The following is a 25691-nucleotide window of genomic DNA, read 5'->3' on the forward strand; positions in this document are numbered from 1 at the left end:
ATGTCTCATTGCAGTATGTTCAATGTATGCGGTGCTATTGTTACAGGCACGAAAAATAGTTTGTTTTTTTTCTTGCATGCTTAGATGGTACTGTTTCTTAATTTTCCTACCCACAAATATGCTTTCATGTTATATTTAGAGATGAGCGAACACCAAAATGTTCGGGTGTTCGTTATTCGGAACGAACTTCCCGTGAACAACGAACCCCATTGAAGTCAATGGGCGACCAGAACATTTTTGTATATCGCCGATGCTCGCTAAGGTTTTCATGTGTGAAAATCTGGGCAATTCAGGAAAGTGATGGGAATGACACAGTGACGGATAGGGCAGGCGAGGGGCTACATGGTGGGCTGCATCTCAAGTTCACAGGTCCCACTATTAAGCCACAATAGCGGCAAGAGTGCCCCCCCCCCCCCACTGTCAGCATAAAGATCGTTCTCCTCTGCCACAGCTGTAACAGCTGTAGCAGAGAAGAACGATGTTTGCCCATTGAATTCAATGGAGCCAGCAATACAGCAGGTTCCACTGAATGCAATGGGCTGCCCGCGATCGCAGGATGAATGGTCGGAAAGGGGTTAAATATATAACCCCTTTCCTGCAATTCATCCAGAAATGTGTTACACTAAAAATATATACCGGCGTATAAGGCGACGGGGCGTATAAGACGACCCCCCAACTGTCACCTTATACGCCGGTAATACAGTGGAGCAAAGAATAAAAAGCATTACTTACGTTTTTAGATGATCTGCGGCGCTCCTGCAGGCTGTCGCTCCCTCCTAATCCACGGCAGAGTATTCCTTTCTCCACGAAAGGCTTGAAATCCCCGCCTCCAGAAACACAGCCAATCACAGCCAATGACAATGATGTCATTGAATGGCTGTGATTGGCTTGAAATCCCCGCCTCCAGAAACACAGCCAATCACAGCCATTCAATGACATCATTGTCATTGGCTGTGATTGGCTGAAGGCACATGTGTTTCTGGAGGCAGGGATTTAAAGCCTTTCGTGGAGAAAGGAATAGTCTGCCGGGAACCAGGAAGGAGCGACAGCCTGCAGGAGCGCCGCAGATCATCTGAAAAAGTGAGTAATGATTTTTATTCTTTGCTCCACTGTATTGCCGGCGTATAAGGTGACAGTTGGGGGGTCGTCTTATACGCCCGGTCGCCTTATACGCCGATATATATTTTTAGTGTAACACATTTCTGGATGAATTGCAGGAAAGGGGTTATATATTTAACCCCTTTCCGACCATTCATCCTGCGATCGCCGGCAGCCCATTGCATTCAGTGGAACCTGCTGTATTGCCGCTCCATTGAATTCAATGGGCAAACATCGTTCTTCTCTGCTACAGCTGTTACAGCTGTGCCAGAGAAGAAGGATTTGTCTTCTATATGTTCTCAATGGGGTCAGCGCTGCTGCCGCCGGCCCCATTGAGCGCATATAGAGAAGATTTATGGCCCTAAGAAGGACCGTTGGGGTTCTTGACACCTAAAATACTCCTAACACTCTCCCTATAGCAGCTCCAACACGATAGCGCTTTCCCTAAACTCATGTCAGAATGCATCCATAGCGAGCCGCGGGAGGGGCAGATTTCAATACTCGGGTGACACCTTATCTCCCCAGCCACTCACAGCAGGGGGGTGGTATAGGGCTTAAACGTTGCAGGGGGAAGTTGTAATGCCTTCCCTGTCTTTATATTGGCCAAAAAAAAGCGCTAACGTCTCAGGGAAGAAAGTTAAAGTAACCAGAACACCGCATGGTGTTCGTTACGAATAACGAACATCCCGAACACCCTAATATTCGCACGAATATCAAGCTCGGACGAACGCGTTCGCTCATCTCTAGTTATATTACATCCTTTTTTTTTTCTTGTCTCAATTTATTGCTGTACATTACTAGCTGATCGTTGTATATTTTACTTGTTAAAGAAAAAAATTGTTGCAATCCCTTCACCGTTTCTAAAAACATCTTTTCGGCATGCATCTTTGATGTAGTCGAAAGATAGTCAGGCAGAATTACAGTCTTAGGCCACATCAAACCGAAGTTTTCATTGGAGGGCAAAATTACAAAACGGAGACTCCCATACTTTTACCACATAATGCAAACTCATTTATGAGAAACCTCAGTAATCGGGTGCATTCACACGAACGTATATCGGCTCGGTTTTCACGCCGAGCCGATATACGTTGTCTCTCTGCAGGGGGGGATGGAAGAGCCAGAAGCAGGAACTGAGCTCCCGCCCCTCTCTGCCTCCTCTCCGCCCCTCTGCACTATTTGCAATGAGAGGAGACGGGGCAGGGCTAAGGTCCGAGAATTAGCCCCACCCCTGCCCCGCCTCTCCCCATTGCAAATAGTGCAGAGGGGCGGAGAGGAGGCAGAGAGGGGGCGGGAGCCTCAGTTCCTGGCCCTGGCTCTTCTATCCCCCCCCCCCCCCCCCCGCACCCGAGGACAACGTATATCGGCTCGGCGTGAAAACCGAGCCGATATACGTTCGTGTGAACGCACCCGTACTTTGAGCGGTCGGCAGCCAAAGAAGACCTCATCAGCACAAGGCGTGCTGGCTTGGGATTATCAAAGCCGACACCAACATGCAAATGATCAAATGGAAAGAAGTGGTACAAAACAGAACCACCAATCCATAAAACGTCTGAGTCAGATAAAGATGGAACAGCATGAACCAGGTTATGTTCTTTTCAGTCCATCTTCTCACTCTTAAAACTTTACATACTGACCTGGTCTACCCTGATTGAATTTTAGATATTTATGGTAGCCCTTATAGCCTAATAATTGGGCTGTACCCTCCTCCGTCAACTTTCACAAAATTCAATATTCTCCCCAGAACTGGAAGTGTCCTAATAATCTATTGTTTCTGAAGAGTGGGAGGTGTAAAAGAAGGGTCAGACCTATTGGATATCACCATGCCTGAACCATTCTTACCATGGGTGATAAGCCACCACCAGAGGTGCCTAGCAGTGGCTTATTCCCCTTTCCCCATAAAGAACACATGCATGCTTGGCAGAGTATGTGTTGAAGTAATCACTTAACATAGGGGCCACATTTTGGGGCAAAGGAGCTATATGGTGGCACTATTTTTACTACTAAAGGGATTGTCACAGCTTTCTCTTTTTTTTAGCTTTTCAAGTTATGGGCAGAGGCCCATTGTCTGGTCGAGGGCAGAGGCCCACTTGGAATCAGCTCTGTATATCAGAAGGCCAGTCTGGGCATGTTGCACCTACTTCAAATGCTGCTTCCTTTTGTAATACCAAATGCAACTCGATAATGCAATTTAAATTCAGCACCTTAGAAAAAGGGGTTACTGTCCTTAACCCTTTCCAATCCAATTTTTGATTCAGGGTTTCCAAAAAGGCTTTCTCTTTTTGCTGCTATACAACGGTGCCATTTGCTGGCTAAAACCAGTGTTTGTGCACCAGAGAGGCTCTGACAGCGGAGTGGCTGGCAATAGACGGTAAGAATACCCTGGAGTGTAACGCCAAAATATCCTTTTGGGGAGCAAGACTCTAGTAAATGGGATTGTACTCCACAAAATGATGTTTCTGATTCTGAAATTTCAATGAAGTCAACCTTTCTTAGATGACTTGGGTCTTATTAACCCCTACCTGCTCTAGGGCGTAAACTTACATCCTTGGGATAGTGCGAGATCATAAGCGATCTTGCGCTATCCATCAGTAAGAGCCGGCCTCCTGCTGCAACAGCGGGTGTGCATCGGAGATGTGCCCCCCACTGTTAAGCCTCTTTCCTGCTGTGATCGATGTAGATCGCGGCATGAGAAGGGTTCACAGAGGGAGCTGTATGTACCCTAAAATGGTACCAATAAAAACTACAGCTTGTCTCACAAAAAATAGGGCCCTCACAGAGCTCCGTCCATGGAAAAATAAAAAATTTACAGGACTTTGAATGCAGCGATTTAGAAAAAAAAGATTTCTAAAAAAGGGTTTCTATTGCAGAAAATTGGAAAAATCTAAGAAAAATCTAAGAATTTTGGTATCGTAATCGTATTGTGTCATTTATGCTGTATGATTAAGGGTGCATTCACACAAACGTATATTGGCTCGGTTTTCACGCCGAGCTGATATACGTCGTCCTCATCTGCAGGGGGGGGGGGGGGGAGGATGGAAGAGCCAGGAGCAGAAACTGAGCTCCCACCCCCTCTCTGCCTCCTCTCCACCCCTCTGCACTATTTGCAATAAGGAGAGGTGGGACGGGGTAGGGCTAATTCGCGGAACCTAGCCCCGCCCCCGTCCCGCCTCCTTTCAAATAGTGCAGAGGGGCGAAGAGGAGGCAGAGAGGGGGCGGGAGCTCAGTTCCTGCTCCTGGCTCTTCCATCTTCACCCCCCTTTAGATGAGGAAGACATTTATCGGCTCGGCGTGAAAACCAAGCTGATATACGTTCGTGTGAATCCAGCCCTACACTGTAAAAAAAAAATCTATGGCAGAATTGATGCTTTTTCTCTCCCTATTATCATAAAAAATATAATCAAAGTTTTACAATACCCAATTCACAGACGTGACATATTAAAACTCAAATTTTAATAAGATACGATTAAAATACGAAAAAAGGGGCACTACACTGACAAACATACAAACACAGAAAACCAGGTAAGGTAAACCACAGAAAATAGCGGTACCCGTAACAACCTGGATTTATGACACTCGATGAATATTATCTCGGACACTCCACCAGACGAGAAACAGAAAGACCCCAACAGAACCAGAGTGGGAATTGAACAGGCTTGTTTAATTATAATAGTACAAGAGCCTAATGGAGTCTTTTGAGATCTCAAGGCTCCACTCTGTCTCTGTGAGAAGACCTTATCCAAAACTCGAGTACTATATCTCCTGATGATCCACAAAGACTATGTGGTGAAACGCGTAGAGTCTAAAGTACTAATTTTTCGCATCAACTGCTAAATGCAGATACCATCACTGTACCATTTATCCTCAGCTATTTCTAACATATAGAGGTAGAAAGTACAATCGTACATACATTTCCTCTTGATTACCTAGAGTCTTGTATTCAAACATCTGGAGAAAAACACTACCAGTACAATATATCTAGTTCTGACCCTTAGCATTTTTATTTTTTTTTCACTTCGAACTGTTGGCTTCTGAGTGTTCTATAAGTATCAATGTCGGGTGATTGCATCATGACACCCCACTAAATTTTGTCCATATAGGACCTGCAAATTCTAATTTGCATCGAACGATATATGCTCGATGCGAAGTATAAAATAGACACTCATTTAACAAGCCTTCTCACAGAGACAGAGTGGAGCCTTGAGATCTCAAAAGACTCCATTAGGCTCTTGTACTATTATAATTAAATGAGCCTGTTCAATTCCCACTCTGGTTCTGTTGGGGTCTTTCTGTTTCTCGTCTGGTGGAGTGTCCGAGATAATATTCATCGAGTGTCATAAATCCAGGTTGTTACGGGTACCGCTATTTTCTGTGGTTTACCTTACCTGGTTTTCTGTGTTTGTATGTTTGTCAGTGTAGTGCCCCTTTTTTCGTATTTTAATCGTATCTTATTAAAATTTGAGTTTTAATATGTCACGTCTGTGAATTGGGCCTTAAATTTATTAGTTTGACTCTAACTGCCTACCCTCTGAGAAAGTTTTACAATACAGTTTATGTACCCAAAAATGGCACCATCAAAAACTACAGTTCGCCACGCAAAAAACAAGCCCTTATACGGCCGTGTCGAGTAGCCGTAGAGTGATTACTATGGCTGCCGGGCACGAGGTTATAGAAACATCCTCTGTATAAGACCACAGCCTAATGTACAAACGAGGCAACCCAAGCAATAAATAACCCCTATTTGTAGGCGGATGGTAATTGCTTTTATTACTCGGGGTACTGAGACTTATGTTTGCCACACCTGTAATAACAAGGTTACTTGTCACATGTAAATGTGTTCACATATAGCACGTGTCAAACACAAGGCCCGCTGCCTCGTTTTATGTGGCCCACGGCATGCCGACGCCGCTCATCACTGCAGCGATTACCAGCTGGGATGCCCAGCTCCCCGCTAGTAATCGCGCTGTTACCGCTGATCCCGGCGCACACTGACGTCAGTGTGTAGTCGGGATCCTCCTCCCGTGAGTCCCCTGCTCATCAGTTTTGCAGGAGAGGACTCAGGGAGGAAGCGTGCTGGGCGCACACACTGACGTCAGTGTGCATCCGGGCTTAGCGCGAGCAGAGGGGGAGCGGCGCTGACAGCAAGGGGAGGTAAGTATTTGGGTCGGGGGGGGGGGGGCTTATTACTGAGGGGGGGTTAACATTGCTATGGGGGTATTAATACTGAGGGGATTAATATTACTAATTGGGCCACTGTGGGGGTCGTTATTTTTACTGGGGCCACTATCAGGGTCACTATTAGGGCTTGTTCATACAGGTGTAATTGTATTTGGATCGCACAAATATGCTGCCTGCATATTTGCGTACGCAAAAAGGAACGCAGATGGGCCCATTGAGATGGTGCGCAAATGTGCAGTGAATACACAGGTTTCCTGCACATTCACCACGGATTTGCGCGGCCCATTCACTTCAATGGCCTATCGGGGTGCGTAGTACGTAACAGAATAGGTCATGCTGTGTGAAAATATACATCATGTGAATGGACTCATTGAAATCAACGGCTTCTATTCACTGTATGTTATGTACGCAAATACGCTTGTGTGAACGACCCCTTACTGTACTGTCCCCCCTCCCCCCACCACCCCGGGATTTCCCGTAGAATTTCCGCTCGTGGAAGCTGCCATAGGATTGTGTTAGAAAACGCAATCCTATGCAGACGGCCGCGATTTGTCCAAACGAAATCTCGCGCAGAAAACAAATCGCGGCATGCTCTATCTCGCAGAGCCCCGCACAGAAATGTCACTCCCCGGCTGCTGGCTCCACTCTGTGATGCGCCGCCTGCCCGGCAGCCGGCGCATCACAGAGCCGGAGCCGCGGGAGCAGGTGAGTGCTGTGCTGGTTCCTGCAGGGGCTCAGGTCGGGTCCCGCTGCGAGAATTCTCACAGCGGGGTCCAACCCGGCCGTCTGCAGGCGGCCTTACAATCAGCCCTTTGAAGGTCACCATAAGCCTGATGTGGTCCTCAGTGAAAATGAGTTTGACACCCCTGACATATAGGTTTATAATTAGAGATGAGCGAACGTACTCGGTAAGGCGGGGCGTGGCGTGGTGGAGCAGGGGGTAGCAGCGCAGAACAGGTGGGAGCTCTCTTTCCCTCTCCCCCCCACTCCCCTCTGCAACCCCCCGCTCACCCACGGCGCCCCCGAGTACTTTTCACCCGAGTAGTGAAGTACTCGAAAATCGCGGTGCTTGATTGCGAAGTCGGCCTTACCGAGTACGTTCGCTCATCTCTAATTATAATGGAACACTCATTTCACACTGACAGTGTATTGATAATTAACAGTGACGCACGATTACTTGTCAAAAATGTGAACATGGGCCTACAGCTGGATGCGGATCTGAGCAGCAACCTCCCAGTGGCAGTGTACTAATAGTCCGTAGCGACATATTGCATATATACTAACTCTAGTCTAATGTAGATGCTGCACTATAAAGATCCTGGGCTGATTGGAGAACTTCAAGTGGGTGCTAGGGTCTATTGTTATGTCAGATAAATGACCCTAGCTGACACCCCTAAAGAAGCCCTAACTGTTTCTGGATAAGCTACCGCGTTTCCCTGAAAATAAGACCGTGTCTTATATTAATATTTGTTCAAAAAGGTTTAACTTTTTTACATGTTATAGCTGCTTGGACACTATTTAAATTGACTTTTTTAATTAACTGTTAGCAGGGCTTAATTTTGGGGTAGGGCTTATATTTCAAGCATCTTCAAAAAGCCTGAAAAATCATTTTGCATCCTCAAAAATTCTGAAAAAGCATGCCATGTCTTATTTTCAGGATGTGTCTTATTTTCAGGGAAACGGGGTAGGTATTTCTAGGAATGCCCTATCTGTTCCTATATCAAGCTCTCGCACTCGAGCTCAACGCGTTTCTAAGGTCAGTTTAATAGGCCTTTCATCTGGAGCCAAGTCAAAGCGATAGAAAATAATATTTTGTTAATCAAACTGTTGTGAAAACATCAGGAAATATTATCGGATCGCCATATCAATAAAAGTTGATATTCAGGTAATCCAACTGTCATGATAAAATGAGGCCCTTTTGGTTTCTGTTCAGCTGCCGTCATTTTAGCGGTATTTTGCGCCGGATCTGCGATGCGATCTTCGAGATTTCAGTGCAGATGTAACTGCGCTGTTTTTTTTTATACATCTTTAAGTTGAGTGAGTGCCATCACCAACACAGAAAGGGGTTCTTTACTGTAAGAGCAGTTAGACTGTGGAACTCTCTACCGGAGGAAGTGGTGATGGCAAAATCCATAGAGGAGTTTAAAAGGGGACTAGATGTCTTTCTGGAGAAGAAGGATATTACAGGATATAAATGTTAGGATAAGTGTCAATCCTGGTATACAGGCAGGTAGGAACTATTAGGGGTTGATCCAGGGAACAGTCTGATTGCCATTAGGGAGTCGGGAAGGAATTTTTCCCCCAAAAGGGCTAATTGGCTTCTGGCCTTGGGGTTTTTTGCCTTCCTCTGGATCAACACAGTAGGATAGACAGGCTGGACTAGATGGACATTGTCTTCATTCGGCCTTACATACTATGTTACTATGTAACAACTCTTCCTTTTTCACACAAATCTCTAGTAACTTTAAGGGCCCTTCTAAACTGAAGGATTATCGTTCAGAAAATCGTTGGATCGTGCGAATTTGAATAATAATCGTTCGTTGTAAACACGGCCGACTGTTAAACAACGAACGAGGATTCTATTGCTTCTTGTTCGTCGTTCATTTTACCATTGTTGGCTCATTGACGCATCATTGCGTGTAAACAGCGGGCGTTTAGTCGTTCTCATTTATTTTACAGTGAATGCGAGCGACTTACGATTTATCTGCCTTTATAAACAGGCTGCACCAGCGAACGGACATCGTTCGCACAATGAATCGCTCCGTACGGACGGATCAGGCAACCTTACGCCACCCAATAAATGTGCTCACAAGCTTTCTACTGCAAATGTAGCCAACAGTGGGGAGCATTTAGCTGGACAAATCCCCCCAATATCCCTCCCATCGCAGGGACCCCGAGGGGCTCATATAACATCACAGTCCTGTCACATGTAACGCGAGGAGGCGCCGCTGGAGGGCGCTGCTCAGCAGCTGCAGCTCTATGGTGCGCGCTGCACACATGTAGCCCCACGTGAGGCTCTGGCTCACACCTGAGTGCGGGCTCGGCTATGGCGAAGCGAAAGTGTGAGCCGCCGCTGCTCGCCCTGCTGCCCCCGTGTAAGCGGCCGCAGTGTGAGCTGCCCTCCCGGAGCTGCGCGCCTCCCAGCCTGCAGGGGGCCGCCAAGAGGAGGAGGAAGGCGGAGCTCGTCCCCTCCACGGACCGCGAGAGGCGGCCGCACACCGACGGCCCCGCCGCTGCCTCCCCTCCTCCCAGCAAGAAGAGCAGGGTGAGCCCGGACAGCGGAGCCGCCTTCCAGTGCCAGGTACCCTCCTGTTACTATGGGCAACGTGTTATGGGGCGCCAGTGGGTCTCCATCCGCTGAGCATACCTGAGGCGCTGGGCGTTCCGTTGTCTCTACACGGCGTATCATGTGCGCATTATACTCCGTACCAATCACCTGTAGGCGGCCATGTTGGCACTAGTGAAGCGTGTCTGCTAGAAGAAGTGCGGCGTGTTGTATCTTGGCGCCAATTACGTGCGCGTACATGGTAATTTGAGGCACGCACGGGCATTGTGTACTTGCTGCGGGCCACTGTGTTGGGAATTACGGCCGTCTGGCTTCCAGCGCTCCATCCGCCCTTCTCACTCACAACTGTACCCGGATACACCCCAACCAACGACCGGTCACCCTGTAGAGCGGGGCACAACTGTACCCGGATACACCCCAACCAACGGCCGGTCACCCTGTAGACTGAGGGCACAACTGTACCCGGATACACCCCAACCAACGGCCGGTCACCCTGTAGGCTGAGGGCACAACTGTACCCGGATACACCCCAACCAACGGCCGGTCACCCCTGTAGACTGAGGGCACAACTGTACCCGGATACACCCCAACCAACGGCCGGTCACCCCTGTAGACTGAGGGCACAACTGTACCCGGATACACCCCAACCAACGGCCGGTCACCCCTGTAGACTGAGGGCACAACTGTACCCGGATACACCCCAACCAACGGCCGGTCACCCCTGTAGACTGAGGGCACAACTGTACCCGGATACACCCCAACCAACGGCCGGTCGCCCCTGTAGACTGAGGGCACAACTGTACCCGGATACACCCCAACCAACGGCCGGTCGCCCCTGTAGACTGAGGGCACAACTGTACCGGGATACACCCCAACCAACGGCCGGTCACCCTGTAGACTGAGGGCACACCTGTACCCGGATACACCCCAACCAACGGCCGGTCACCCTGTAGACTGAGGGCACAACTGTACCCGGATACACCCCAACCAACGGCCGGTCACCCCTGTAGACTGAGGGCACAACTGTACCGGATACACCCCAACCAACGGCCGGTCGCCCCTGTAGACTGAGGGCACAACTGTACCGGGATACACCCCAACCAACGGCCGGTCACCCTGTAGACTGAGGGCACACCTGTACCCGGATACACCCCAACCAACGGCCGGTCACCCTGTAGACTGAGGGCACAACTGTACCCGGATACACTCCAACCAACGGCCGGTCGCCCCTGTAGAGCGGGGCACAGCCCTACCCGGATACACTCCAACCAACGGCCGGTCGCCCCTGTAGAGCGGGGCACAGCCCTACCCGGATACACTCCAACCAACGGCCGGTCGCCCCTGTAGAGCGGGGCACAGCCCTACCCGGATACACTCCAACCAACGGCCGGTCGCCCCTGTAGAGCGGGGCACAGCCCTACCCGGATACACTCCAACCAACGGCCGGTCGCCCCTGTAGAGCGGGGCACAGCCCTACCCGGATACACTCCAACCAACGGCCGGTCGCCCCTGTAGAGCGGGGCACAGCCCTACCCGGATACACTCCAACCAACGGCCGGTCGCCCCTGTAGAGCGGGGCACAGCCCTACCCGGATACACTCCAACCAACGGCCGGTCGCCCCTGTAGAGCGGGGCACAGCCCTACCCGGATACACTCCAACCAACGGCCGGTCGCCCCTGTAGAGCGGGGCACAGCCCTACCCGGATACACTCCAACCAACGGCCGGTCGCCCCTGTAGAGCGGGGCACAGCCCTACCCGGATACACTCCAACCAACGGCCGGTCGCCCCTGTAGAGCGGGGCACAGCCCTACCCGGATACACCCCAACCAACGGCCGGTCGCCCCTGTAGAGCGGGGCACAGCCCTACCCGGATACACCCCAACCAACGGCCGGTTGCCCTGTAGAGCGGGGCACAGCCCTACCCGGATACACCCCAACCAACGGCCGGTTGCCCTGTAGAGCGGGGCACAGCCCTACCCGGATACACCCCAACCAACGGCCGGTTGCCCCTGTAGAGCGGGGCACAGCCCTACCCGGATACACCCCAACCAACGGCCGGTTGCCCCTGTAGAGCGGGGCACAGCCCTACCCGGATACACCCCAACCAACGGCCGGTTGCCCCTGTAGAGCGGGGCACAGCCCTACCCGGATACACCCCAACCAACGGCCGGTTGCCCCTGTAGAGCGGGGCACAGCCCTACCCGGATACACCCCAACCAACGGCCGGTTGCCCCTGTAGAGCGGGACACAGCCCTACCCGGATACACCCCAACCAACGGCCGGTCGCCCCTGTAGAGCGTGGCACAGCCCTATCCCGATACACCCCTTGCTGTGGGCTTACCGCAGCCCCCCTGCAGTGGGGAGAGGAGTGAATGCAGCAGCAGTTAGGGTGGTCTCTCATCTATGCTGGACTCTCCGGCCGGAGGCTCCGTCACCAACCTGTCACAAAATATCGGACAGCGGAGCAGAAACCAAATCGACCCCCGTTAGTCAGTGGGGTCCATCCAGCGCAGTTCTGTTTAGAGACAAAGCCTTTTGGCCAGAGGGATATCCCTTCCCTGCTTCCCAAAAGGAGCAGGAAAGCGGAACCCCCAGCGCAGGTGGGAAACCCCCCTTCGGCACGTATGGTGACGCTTCATTCGTTGTCAGTAGTACTGCCGCAGAGGGCGGAGTGACGGCACTTCTACTTGGCTACTTCTATCAGCCGTATTGAAACAAATGGAGCAGCCCCATGCGCAGGTGACCAGCGCACCGTACGGCGTGACGTTACTGCAGGTAGCTATGTGGACTGCAAGTGTCCTCATATAAATCGGTGCTCAGTCCACACTAGACTATATAGATGGAGCGCCACACTTGTATGTGGCCTGTGTCAGGTACTGCAGCTCAGCCTCCATTAGTGTGTACCGGGTTGTGCTATACTACCAGACTATGCCAATAAACAAGTGGTGCTGTTTCGGAAGTAAGCAGTCATGTTTTTCTAATTTTGTTCAGCCCCTTAAGGACGCAGCCCCCCCCCCCCCCCCCCCATTTTCAGTCACCACCCCTCCCCCCCCCCCCCTTTAAAAAAACCATAACTCTTATTTATTCATCGACATAGCCGTATGAGGGCTTGTTTTTTGCGGGACAACTTGTTTCACTGATACTATTTAATTAACCATATAATGTAATTCCAAGTGGAGTGAAATGGAAAAAACAAAATTCCGCCATCTTTGGGTGCATCTTGCTTCTACAGCGTACAAATTGCAACAAAAGTGACCTGACTTTATTCTACGGGTCAGTACGATTACTACGATACCAAATTTGTATAGTGTTTTTGTTTTTTGCTATACTTTTTTTTTTCTCAGATATTTAATTTTTTTTAAATTATTTTCTGACTGCCATTACTTTTTTCTATTTTTTTTTTTCATCGACCATAGATGTGCCAGGGCTCAGTTTTTGCGTGCGATCCTGTAGTTTCCATTGGTACCATTTCGGAATACATGCGACTTTTTGATCGCTTTTTATTACATTTTTCTTGCAGACGGGGTGACCACAAAAAATGCAGTTCTGCCTTTTTTTTTTTTCCTCACGACGTTCATCATGCGGGGTAAATAATGCATTATTTTAAAAAGCGGACACTTAGGACACAGCGATACCGTATGTGTTTGTTATAGTTTTTTTTATAAATATGGCAAAAGGGGTTTTGTTAAAACTTTTACCTTTTTTTTTTTTCATAATTAGTCAAACATTTTTAGTCTTACCTTTTATTTTTTTGCTAGTCCCCAGAGGGGACAACAACTTACGAGGCCTTGATCGCTCCTGCAGTATGATGTAATGCCATAGCATTACATAAGATCGCTATCTGACAGGCATTATATCAAGCCACGCCACAGGCATTTCTTTATAGGCATTCTGCTATGACAGCCCTGTGGCCTTTCAGAAGGCCCTCGGCTGCCATGACACCCGCACAGCAACCGGCAATATCATCGTGGGGGGGGGGGTCGTATGGGACCCCTGAATATCTGTCGGGGGATTTAATTGCAATTGTCAGAATTGATGGAAGCATTTTTAAAGGTTTAGCAGCTCCGATGAGCCGCACGGCTCATCAGAGCTGTTTTGGGTGTGTGCTGGCTGTAAGAAACAGCTGGCACCCACGTTTTATGAAGAGAGATTGCCCTACGATCTGCCTTCATACATACCCCGAACATGCAGGACGTAGCTGTGTACATTAAGGGGTTAATGCATATTTTTCAGTACTTTTAGTATTTCTATCAATTACCATAAAGTCTATTCCTTGAAATAAGTAATTTCTCTTGTGTTTTTGCAGAAAGACGAAGCGTTCCAGGAATACAACGCATTCCAATTCTGGAGGACTCCCTTACCGGATCTTGACTTTTCTGAGTTAGTAGATGGGGCTGGTGATGACAGAGCGGCCATGTCTACCGGGACAGATGCGCTGGAGGAAATGGACAACTGACTGGAGTTTCCCTGCTGCCGATGGTGAACTACAACTATCAGTTCTACTTGATCTTCAGATGCTGCTTCGCAGTCTCCAGAAAACAGGACTGACGTCGCCTGAATCTTCAGCCCATAAAGGATAGGGCTGCCATGTATTTTATGGGACTTGACCTCCAAGCTAGCTTTTCTAAACCTCCTGGAGCAGGATGCGGAGTCGGTTATGTACAGAATGTATGTAGATAACAGCTGGTATATGTATAAGGTCCAGAGTGTCACATATCCAGTGAATGGCTGGATATACAGGCTGTTAGGATAAGGCCGGCTTCACATCTGCCTCGGAACCAACGGCCGGAGATTCCATTACCGATGCAGCTGAAAATACCGGAAGGAGAAAAGCGCTGCATGCAGCACTTTTTCCTCTGTGCAAAGCGGGCGGACCCCATTATAGTCAATGGGGTCCATCCGGTGCTGTTCGGTTTCGTCCAGAGACTGAAATGTTCGGACAGCGGGAAAGGGGAATCCCTGCAGCTGAATGGAGCAGGAACGCGGAATCCCCAGCGCCGGTGTGACAGCACCTTAATACTGAAAGGAGGGAGGCAGCAATGGAGGCTGGCCTCTGGAGCTGTCAGGGCTGACTCCTTCCATAGGGGGCAATGAGACCTGAGACAAGGATGCAGCTTTTAGACGCTGCCCCCTCAACTCTTCCAGACCTGCTACAAGGGCCACAGTAGTAAAACACGGATCTCTTAAACTCCTGCAGGACATGTCAGAAGTTTCTAATCGCAAACTTTAGTGCTTTTGTATTTTGAAAGTATTAGTGCTTAATGCCAATCGAAGTACGGTTCAGAGTACTTCTATATTCACCGCTGCTTCATCTTCTAAGGGTTGTGGAAAAGGCTCTGAATACTCTTCTCCTTATCGGCCCGAGATATAAGGTGACCCTACTGTCCTGCCAATGCAGAGGGAGCCTGAAGCTTCTCCTGTGTCATTCCAACAATGTCGGGCTTCTCACGGAGGGTGTTCGCCATCTGTACCTGCTGCGCTGTATTGTACTTTGTTACTCCTGTCTTATTTATTTTCTTATGAATAAATATATATTTTTGATTGGAATACAAGTTATTATGGACACTTGTTTTTGAATTTGCAAAGCGGCCAACTCATGCATCAAGCCTGGGCTCATGAGGCGCAGCAAGTGTGCAATGCCTCGTGCCACCATTCGCCATTTTGCGCGCCAAGATAGAACACAGTGTGATTTTATCTTGTTCCTACGTTTCGTGTGATTGGTATGAACGTATTACATGTGCAAGACCCACGCATGTAATACGCTGAAACCACACACTGGTGTAAGTCTGGCCTAACCCTTCTAGGGCCAGGGGCAGTAAAGGATTTTAGACTAATACATTTGAAAGTTCAGTGTTTGGAAAAAAGAAAAAAAAACTTTTTTTCAGGACCTTCAGGCCTTTCCATGTGACCAAAATGGAGCCACTACCTCTTCAGTGTATCCGGCTTAGGCTGTATTCACACATGTGAGGGAGATATAGGACCGAGAAACTGGGCTGGATATCGCACTTTCCAGTATGAGTTTTAAACGCAGATTCGAGCTATTTCTCATTCGCGATGCTCAGGTGTTTCACGCACATCAGAGGATCTCAAGTGTTTTCAATGGGAAATGTCAGATCACATGGCATGTGAGTGCCATATGATGTCTTTAACCCCTTAATGCTACAGGACGTACATTTATGCCCTGCAGGTTCAGAGTATATTTGGAGGAGGATCGTGGGTTGATCCCGCTCCATTCAAAGCAGATGTCGGCATTGTAGATTGCCTGTCAGATCGCGGTATATTGTAATGCTATGGTATTGCATCATACTGCAGGAGCCAGCGAAGAAGCAAAAGTTATTTTAAAAAATAAAGTAATAGGTTTTTTTACACCCTAGCTAAGTGGGCTTTAATCCTCGGACGTAAAAACATGCTTCCTCTGAGGCTTAAAACCATGTGGGCTGTGGACGTGACAGCTCCATGCTGCTGGAGGTAGCCAACAACCTGCAGCTGTCATGAGGGGGGAGGGGGGCAGGAAAAAAGTTAGTTTCAGCTCCCCTAACGGATCGCATCCATGAGGGGTGCTGAAACTACTCACCCCCATCCTCTGCGATGTCCCGCGACAACTTGGTCTGAAAAGGACCTTCAGTCGTCTTCTACACATGCGAGCCTAAGAAAATGTAGCTGCGAGCAGAGAGACATCACCGGGGACTACTGTATGTGGAGCCTGGTCACATGATCACTGTTATCCAATGTAAAAAAAAAAGTTTAAAGTGTTCGTTTCATCTCCCCTCACAGATCATGTCCGTGAGGAAGGATGAAATTATGTACCTAAGGCCCTTGGATTTATCCACGGACCTTACCCCAGCTTCTGCGCATGTGTCTGTTGCCAGAATGGCGGACGCATGCGAAAAAGCCATATATTGCCCAGGTAATTTAAAATCTGCCTGCTAGCCGAGGAACCTGGAGATTTTACGGCGCGCCGCGGTACGTGGTCTTGGGTCACATGACCGCCACTATTCAATGGATAACAGCGATCACGTAAAAGTAAAAAAAAAAGTTCAAATTTCACGTACTGTCACTTATCCGATCCATGCAGGGAGGGGAAATTACTTACCTAAGCCCCCCCCCCCCCCCCCCCCTTCCCGATAAGAAATTTAAAATCTCCTGACTACTAAAGGTAGCCAAGAGCCTGGAGCAGTGCCTGAGGGCCACGGTGAGCCATTGAGCACCATTGACCAGTCAGATCAGCATGTAGTAGCTTAGCCTACTGCTGCATACTATGCACAATGTGCCATCAGGTGGTCCCGAGTCAGGAGGGTATCATCATTCCTTAAGGAGAGCACCTAGAAGGTGAGTGAGGAGACTTATAATAAGGCCATTCATGCTCCTCTGGGGAATACACTATATGGTCAAAAGTATTTGGACACTGCATGTTTTTCAGAAAAAGTGCTTTATTATCCTATTTAGTAATGTATCGGCCCTCCTCTTGCTTGTATTACAGCGACAACACGTTTGCATACTTTCCACAAGTTCTTTGTAAGTCTGGACAGGAATAGCTCGCCATTCCTCTGCCAGGCTGTGAGAAGAGATGGGTGTGGGTGGCGGTGTCGTACCCGTCTCTCCAGTTCGTCCCACAAGCGCTCGATCAGATGAATGAATAGTTATTACAAAATGAGCAGCTGTTTATTTCACCCATGCCTTCCCAGCATACCGTTCGGCAAACTCTGTATTTGCTGATTTTCTGCAGTGTCCACATACTTTTGTCCATATAGGGTATATGCAAATAAGGAAGATACCTCTGCAGCGCCACCTATTGGATAGCAGCATTTCTGCAAATCAATGCCTGACCCTTTATACAACAATGATTCAGAGGTATTACTGCATCTTCCTTATTTGCATGTATTTCCCAGAGGAGCATACACGAAACTGGAGCTTGTGTCACGGGTGCAGGAAAACGTGGCTACATCTCTGAACAGCAGGAGCACGGGGGAAGCAACAGCAAGACAACCCCCAACAAGTAGTGGTTTTGTAGGTGGCGGTCTTTTTATCCTCCCGGACTGATTCTTCAGTCTTGCATTTTGCTAGTGTCACTACTGGTACATGAGGCGGTACCTGCAGCCCCATGTGGTTGTACAGGTAGTCCTGCTCCTCCAGGTTGGTATACATGCTGTCCCAAGAAGGTTTGCTGTGTCTCCCAGGACATTGACCATAGAAAGGTGGCAACACCACCACAGCCAGGCCAGAATCTGCTGCTTTATGAGCGGGGCAACAGCAGGAGCATGGCTGGGACTCTAGAAAATTAGGGTTAATGGGATTGTTCCACAAACTACATCAATCACCTGTCCACAGTATAATGATAAAGGTCTATTTGCTGGGGCCTCACTGTTCTCCTCATTCCCATTCCTTCTCGCCAAAGGACCGCAGTGCGGAAAAGTTTGAATGGGGTGGCAGCTAACCTGCTTCCTTTCATTATTTATATGTCTCATAGAAGGGGACTTGAGAACCCTGTTCTAGTGATTGTGGAGCCCCTAGCAAACCGAAATATATCCCTTATCCAATGGATAGGTGATAGTTGTTGATTGTGAGAAAACCCCTTTAAGAAATTAGTCAATAGGATGACAATCTAACTTGTAATGCTTATTCCATAGATTTGTTCTATTAAATAAACGACATTTGCCTCAATTATAACTGTCTAGTAGATGTCTGGAGTTCTAGCTGTCCGATTTTGAATATGTTCAAGGTCTTAGACTACATTTGTCCTCCGTGACATCATGGCTGCTGACAGTGGGGCTTAGCAGTAATATGTGTCTATTGTCATGTTGCTGTATATGGGGAGATCACGTCCCCCAGAAGTGCATCTACAATCATACTTTGCATTGGCTCCTCTGGATAGCAGCTCTCGGGGACCACAAGTCTTCAGAAAAGGCTTGATAACAATGTAGCGGAGCCGGGCAGGCAGCTGGATGAGGTAGCTGAGCCGGGCAGGCAGCTGGATGAGGTAGCTGAGCCGGGCAGGCAGCTGGATGAGGTAGCTGGGCCGGGCAGGCAGCTGGATGAGGTAGCTGGGCCGGGCAGGCAGCTGGATGAGGTAGCTGGGCCGGGCAGGCAGCTGGATGAGGTAGCTGGGCCGGGCAGGCAGCTGGATGAGGTAGCTGGGCCGGGCAGGCAGCTGGATGAGGTAGCTGGGCCGGGCAGGCAGCTGGATGAGGTAGCTGGGCCGGGCAGGCAGCTGGATGAGGTAGCTGGGCCGGGCAGGCAGCTGGATGAGGTAGCTGGGCCGGGCAGGCAGCTGGATGAGGTAGCTGAGCCGGGCAGGCAGCTGGATGAGGTAGCTGAGCCGGGCAGGCAGCTGGATGAGGTAGCTGAGCCGGGCAGGCAGCTGGATGAGGTAGCTGAGCCGGGCAGGCAGCTGGATGAGGTAGCTGAGCCGGGGCCGGGCAGGAAGCTGGATAAGTTGCTGAGTCGGGCAGGTAGCTGGATGATGTAGATGAGTCGGGCAGGTAGCTGGATGATGTAGATGAGTCGAGCATGTAACAGGTCAGACAGGGTAACAGAAGGCGACCTGGTTTAGTAGTTAACAGGACCAGATCTAGGATCAACTCCATTGATACTCAGACAAGGCTTGACTGAAGCACCTAAATACCAGTAAAAGTAATTAGAGTTAATTAGAAAGCACTGTGGCAACAGAGGCTAAAGACCATGAAGAGCAGCGAGCAGCCATGTGATTGGTGCAGTACTTGACACAAATAAGCAGAGATCAGAACTGGGAAGTCAGAATGAACATCAGAGCTAAAGAGTAATACAATATGAGGGTGCATTCACATGAACGTATATCGGCTCGGTTTTGACGCCGAGCCGATATACGTCGTCCTCATCTGCAGGGGGGGGGAGGCTGGAAGAGCCAGGAGCAGAAACTGAGCTCCCGCCCCCTCTCTGTCTCCTCTCCGCCCCTCTGCACTATTTGCAATGGGGAGAGGCGGAACGGGGGTGGGGCTAATTCCTGGAACTTAGCCCCGCCCTGTTCCGCCTCCTCTCATTGCAAATAGTGCAGAGGGGCGGAGAGGGGGCGGGAGCTCAGTTCCTGCACTTGGCTCTTCCATCCTCCCCCCCTGCACAGGAGGACAACGTATATCGGCTCGGCGTGAAAACCGAGCCGATATACGTTCGTGTGAATGCACCCTTAAATTGGGGGCCGCAAAAAATCAAAAACTAGGCCTACAAAAACTAGAACAACAGGAAAATGGGTAGTCGAGCCAATCCATAGTCAAACACACAAGTGAAGGCTCATTTAGACAGGACGAATGTCGGGCAAACGATGCCTGACATTCATCCCTGTGTGCCCTCGCTCCCATGCTATTGCACAGGACCCGTTAGCGTTGGCTCGCTTACAGAGCGGCCAGCGGGCGTGTGGGGAGGCTGGATATGCTTGTTTATAATCGATGAGCTTAATGCTGATCGCTCAGTGTAAATAGCAGCCGTTCAGTACTGAATGGCCACTATGTCAAGTCAATGGAGAGAGCGAGGATAGAAATCTCCTTCTGCCAACCTGCTATGAGCCAATGACACTAGCTCTCCTGTGACAGCACGGGATCGAGCATGAGCAGGGACGAATATCGGGCATCGTTTGCCCGACATTCATCCCGTCTAAATCAGCCCTAATGAATCAGGTTAGGATAACCAAACAGAAGAGATGAACAGATTACAGATTAGATACAGGGACACACAAGTTGTAGAACCTACAGAAACTGGCAGAGGCTGAAGGGCTGAGCAGTTTCTTATAACGCACCAAACATACTCATTGGCTGCTAGATCAACACGCAGCAGAACGAGTGACATCTGAGAAGAACCAGAAAACGAGTGGTCCTTTTAGACGAGCCAATTCTCGTTTAAATGAGCGAACAAGCAAGTGACATCACTGCTAGATCGTTGGCTCTCGTGTAGCCTGCTTAGACAGGCAGATACATCGTTGGCTCGTTCAAAAGAGCGTCGTTGCATTAGAGGGAAAATACAGAATAGTTCAGAGGGCTGCACAAGTTGTACCGTGTTTCCCCGAAAATAAGACAGTGTCTTATATTAATTTTTGTTCAAACAGGTTTAACTTTTTTACATGTATAGCTGCCTGGACACTATTTAAATTTACTTTTTTAATTAACTGTTAGCATGGCTTAATTTTGGAGTAGGGCTTATATTTCAAGCATCCTCAAAAAGCCTGAAAAATAATTTTGCATCCTCAAAAATTCTGGAAAATCATGCTGTGTCTTATTTTCAGGGTATGTCTTATTTTCAGGGAAACAGGGTATACAGTAACATGTCCGGCAGCCAACATGTGACCATTTTCTTTTTAGTCTTAATGGAAAAAAAGCCCTTTCATGTAACGTCTTACTCACCACATCACCTTTGTTAATCATTTTCCACACCAGGGATTGACTGAAGTTAAATTAAATCCCACATTCACAAGAGTTTGATTCAAGGTGACAATGTGTGCCAGAACACATGTAGGAAGTGGACCGTATATTTCATGCGCTGGATTTTGCAGGACTCGTATCAGCATGAATGTTGCTTCTTTCTCCCATGTTTAAATCGATAAAGTGATATTTCATTTCACTTCAAAGAACGAATCCCGGAATTCAATGGCTGGAGGCTCCAAGTTTGCTACATATGAGGATGAGGCAGGTATGTGTGTGACCCTCTTCAACACTGATAGGTCTGCGGTGTTCTTCTTCTTTACTGTATATTTGCCTTCATTACCATTGACATATCTGTACTTTAATAGGTTCAGAATTGCCATTGTCAGTAAACATTTGGGAAAGCGTGCACTGAGTTACTCGCGGCCGGATTATGCACTATAGCCCGTGGACAGGAGCCCTTACAGAAAGGATATAGAGTCAGAAAACTTTAGTCTAGAAGGGACACTATCTACACTTGCTGCACAATTTAGTGCTACCTGCAGTCAGCTGTCTCAGAAAAGTGCCCGTTCCATGATTGTTATTTTTTGTCATACGCCACCAGTTCTGTACATATATATTTATAATATTAGCAACACTGTAACCTCTTAACATTGCAGTTTAGTTTGATACTTAATCACCAAGCAATTTTTGGACCACATGTAATGTATTGCATAACTTTACAAACAAATAGGTCAACTTTAGAGATGAGCGAGCATACTCGCTTAGGGCAATTACTCGAGCGAGCATTGCCCTTAGGAGTACCTGCCCGCTCGAGAGAAAAGGTTTGGCTGCTGGCGCGGGTGACAGGTGAGTTGCGGCAGTGAGCAGGGGGGAGCAGGGAGAGAGAGATCTCCCCTCCCTTCCTCCCCGCTCTCCCCCGCCGCTTTTCTTCCGAGCGGGCAGGTACTCGCTAAGGGCAATGCTCGCTCGAGTAATTGCCCTTAGCGAGTATGCTCACTCATCTCTCTAGTCAACTTTCTTTTATTCTTTGTTTATTAAAAAGCCCAATAAAAATTATTGAAAAGAAAGAAGCACAATAGTGCAATAGTTTTTTCGTTTTTTACAGCGCTCACCATTTGCAAACTTTTTTTGTGAGTTAGGATTGTAATGATGCTAAACTATTTTTTTTTTACGTTTTTCTACTTTTACTCAATAAAAACCCTTAAAAAGTCCCTCAAAGGGCGACAGGAGAAATTTAGGAAGACTTGGTCCCACTGGATAATGTTTCAGAGCTCAGAGGAATACCGGCAATTGCTACGCACGTAAGATACCGCACCCCCCACCACCACCACTACTCTCCCTCCCCTTCTTTCCTCCCCCCTCCCCCCCCCTCCTTAAATGTCAGGTTGTTCTCCTACTATGTTCAAGCTTAAATGACAGTTCTTGGACCATATGATACTCTACACATAACAGTGAAGTGGGAAGTATTAATGGTTCAAGCACACAACGTAGAAAATGTTCATCCTAGTTAATAGACCACAGATAAAGTAACAAGAGGCGGACGAGGTGTCCGCAGGTTACCAGAACTTGGTTAGTTTAAAGGTTGTAAAATGTTTAAAGAAAACGTTTTTCGTTGAATGAAACTGTGATAAACATGGAAATGGAAATTGAAAATGACAAAATAAAGAATTTAAAAAAAAAAACCCTTAAAAAAACCATTTTTTCGTATTATTGTATTCAAATACCCATAGCCTATTTTATGTTTCCATCGATGGAGTTGTGCAAGGTTTTTTGGGGCTTTTTTTGCAGGACAAGCTGTAGTTTTTAATGGTACCATTTGGGTATAGATACATCTTTTTAATCCTTTTTTATAGGTTTGTTTTGCAGGTAGAATGAACAGAAAGCAGGATTTGGGCTTTGTTTTTTAATATTTTTTTACAATGTTCACCATGGGAGATAAATAATGCATTTTTTATTGTACATGATGTTATGGGTGCAGCAATACCAATTATGCATATTTTTTGTTACCAAAAAAAGTTTGAATACCCAGAAAAATGCAATTTATTTCTATTCTTGGAAATTTTTAAATGTAATTTATTTTCCTTTCCTGTATCACAGTGTATTATTGATGTTTGCAGTGTATTTTATAGGCATAGCAGTCCTAGAGAACACTGCCACGGCAACCCCTCCCCGTGTTGGAGCTCTTTCCCTCTGTTGACTACTTAAATGCTATGGTCAACATTTACTTCAATATCTAGGGGGTTATATAGCCAGAATCAGAGTTATTGCCAATCACAGCTGTTAGTTAGGAGTGCCAAGCTGTGCAATACATATGTGGCGGCTTGGGTACATCTCCAAAGCCCGTGCCATCACTGCATTGTAATAGAATGGTGGCTTGCATTAAGTTCATGCAAGCTTCAATGTAGTATTACAGAGCTGGATGGGAAGAGGTTAAAGCTGCACTTTTATAAGTTGTGTACAACTCTATTGTGGCATAATAAACTGTCAGAAGTATCATTGTGAAAGATGTCATTAAGGTGAAAAGCTTGCTCTGAGTTGTCACATTCACGGAGAATGGTGGCTGATGCCAGAGTTGTAACAGTATGTTAGGCTAAAAAAAGCATACATACATCCGTCCAGTTCAGCTTATTATACCCCCCCAACCACACCCAATGTTGATCCAGAGGAAGCCAAAACAACCCTAATGAGGTAGAAGCCAATTTTCCTCATTTAAGGTGAAAAAAATTCTGTCACGACTCCAAGTTTGACAATCACCATAATCCCTGGACCTTTCTGAAGTAATTAGTAACTGGAACATATAATATTGTTACACTCAAGAAAGGCATTCAGGCCCCTCTTAAACTCTTTTATCAAGTTCGCCATCACCATATTCTCAGAGAGTTCCATAGTCTCACTTACAGTAAAGAACCCCCTTCTATGTTGGTGTAGAGACCTTCTTTCCTCTAGACGTAGAGGATGCCTCCTTGTTACAGTCACAGTCCTGGGTATAAATAGATGATGGGAGAGATCTCTGTACTGTCCCCTGATACTGTATATTTATACATAGCAGCATCAGAGGTGTAGAAGTAATTTCCAAGTCACAGCTCTTGCTCTCAATGCATCTTTTTTATTTCACATGCTTGGTCATAATAACAGCAGCGACAGCCGTTTCGACCCCTCTCCTGGGTCTTTTTCAAGCCGACTGAGACCCAGGAGAGGGGTCGAAACATCCGTCGCTGCTGTTACTATGACCAAGCATGTGAAATAAAAAAGATGCATTGAGAGCAAGAGCTGTGACTTGGAAATTACTTCTACACCTCTGATGCTGCTTTCTAATATTGGACATTTGAGGATTTTGCTGGGATTGTCCTATCCTGTGAAAGCTGTCATCTGATTTTCCACTCCATCCTGTTGGAATACTGGTGAGTGCAGTTGACACTATTGTTGTGTTGGTGAAGTATATTTATACATAGTTATTAGGTCGCCCCCTCAACCATCTTTTTTTCTAACTACATAACCCCAAGTTTCATAACCTCTCTGGGTATTGTAGTCCACCCATTCCATTTATTACTTTAGTTGCCCACTTTTGTACCCACTCAAGCTCTGATATGTCCTTCTTGAGTACCGGTGCCCAAAACTGTACACAATATTCCATGTGAGGTCTAACCAGTGACTTGTAAAGAGGAGGAACAAAATTCTTGTCATGTGCCCCTAGACCTCTTTTGATGCACCCTATGATCCTATTTGCCTTGGAAGCCGCTGCTTGACACTGGTTGCTCCAGTTAAGCTTACACTTAACTAAAATACCCAAGTTATTTCATGTCAGTTTTTCCTATTGGTTTCCTACTTAGTGTGTAATAGTGACGTGTTTTTCCTCTGCCTGTGTGCCTTTCCTTTCACTTATCAGTGTTAAATCTCATTTGCCACTTTTCTGCTGAAACTCCAACTTATCCAGATCTATTTACAACGGCATTCTGTCCTCTCTTGTGTTAATTACTTTACATAGTTTTGTATCATCTGCAAATATTGATATTTTACTGCACAATCCTTCTACCAGGTCATTAATACATATATCAAAAAGAACATGGCCCAGCACTGCCCCCTGTGCTACCCCACTAGTAACGGTGACCGAATCAGAATATGTAACATTTATAACCACCCTCTGCTTTCTATCACTGAGCCAGTTACTTACACATTTACATAGATTCTCCCTTAGACTAAGTATTCTCATTTTATCTATCAACCTTTTATGCGGTATGGTATCAAACGCTTTGGAAAAGCCCAAATGCACAAGATCCAGTGACTTCCAAGCCCAGCCTTTAACTTACTTATAGAAGCTGATTAGTACCTGATGGATGCATTTTCGCCTTTGGCTCTAGTTGTCTCAATGTTGAATGGCTGTGATTGGCTGACGCCGTGTGAGTTAGCCAATCACAGCATTAGTTTTCTGGAGGCGGGGATTTCAAGCCCCGCATCCAGAAAGCAATGCTCTGCGGGAACGAGGAGGGAGCGACAGCTTGCAGCAGCGCCGCAGAATGCCGGGGGAGGTGAGTACTGCATTTTTTTATTTTTTTTTACACCGTATTCCCGGCGTATAAGGTGACAGTTGGGGGGTTGTCTTATACGCCCAGTCGCCTTATACGCCAGCATATACGGTACTTCTTTATGAACTTCCCATAAAGAAATTGGAGAGAAAACAAATGGACTGTTAATTGTGAAAATATTTATCTAATTGTGTTGTTGGGAACGATAACAATTCCAGAA

General features: G+C 47.5%; 1 protein-coding gene across 1 annotated transcript; it reads left to right on the plus strand.

Annotated features, from left to right (window-relative positions):
* Positions 1-9253: 9253 nt before the first annotated feature.
* Positions 9254-15113, plus strand: C5H9orf40 (chromosome 5 C9orf40 homolog). Its single transcript, XM_066604160.1, has 2 exons — positions 9254-9574; positions 13868-15113. Exons 1-2 carry the CDS (start codon positions 9320-9322, stop codon positions 14015-14017), a joined length of 405 nt encoding a protein of 134 aa, XP_066460257.1. The 5' UTR covers positions 9254-9319; the 3' UTR covers positions 14018-15113.
* The last annotated feature ends 10578 nt before the right edge of the window (positions 15114-25691 follow it).

This window comes from Eleutherodactylus coqui, chromosome 5, assembly GCF_035609145.1.
Source record: "Eleutherodactylus coqui strain aEleCoq1 chromosome 5, aEleCoq1.hap1, whole genome shotgun sequence".
Lineage (NCBI taxonomy): Eukaryota > Metazoa > Chordata > Amphibia > Anura > Eleutherodactylidae > Eleutherodactylus > Eleutherodactylus coqui.

What these genes read in the sequence shown, in the direction of transcription:
- C5H9orf40 (XM_066604160.1), top strand. Translation starts at nt 9,320, where the DNA reads ATGGCGAAGCGAAAGTGTGAGCCGCCGCTGCTCGCCCTGCTGCCCCCG. An exon ending in GAGCCGCCTTCCAGTGCCAG is followed by an intron (nt 9,575 to 13,867) that starts GTACCCTCCTGT and finishes GTGTTTTTGCAG; the next exon opens with AAAGACGAAGCGTTCCAGGA.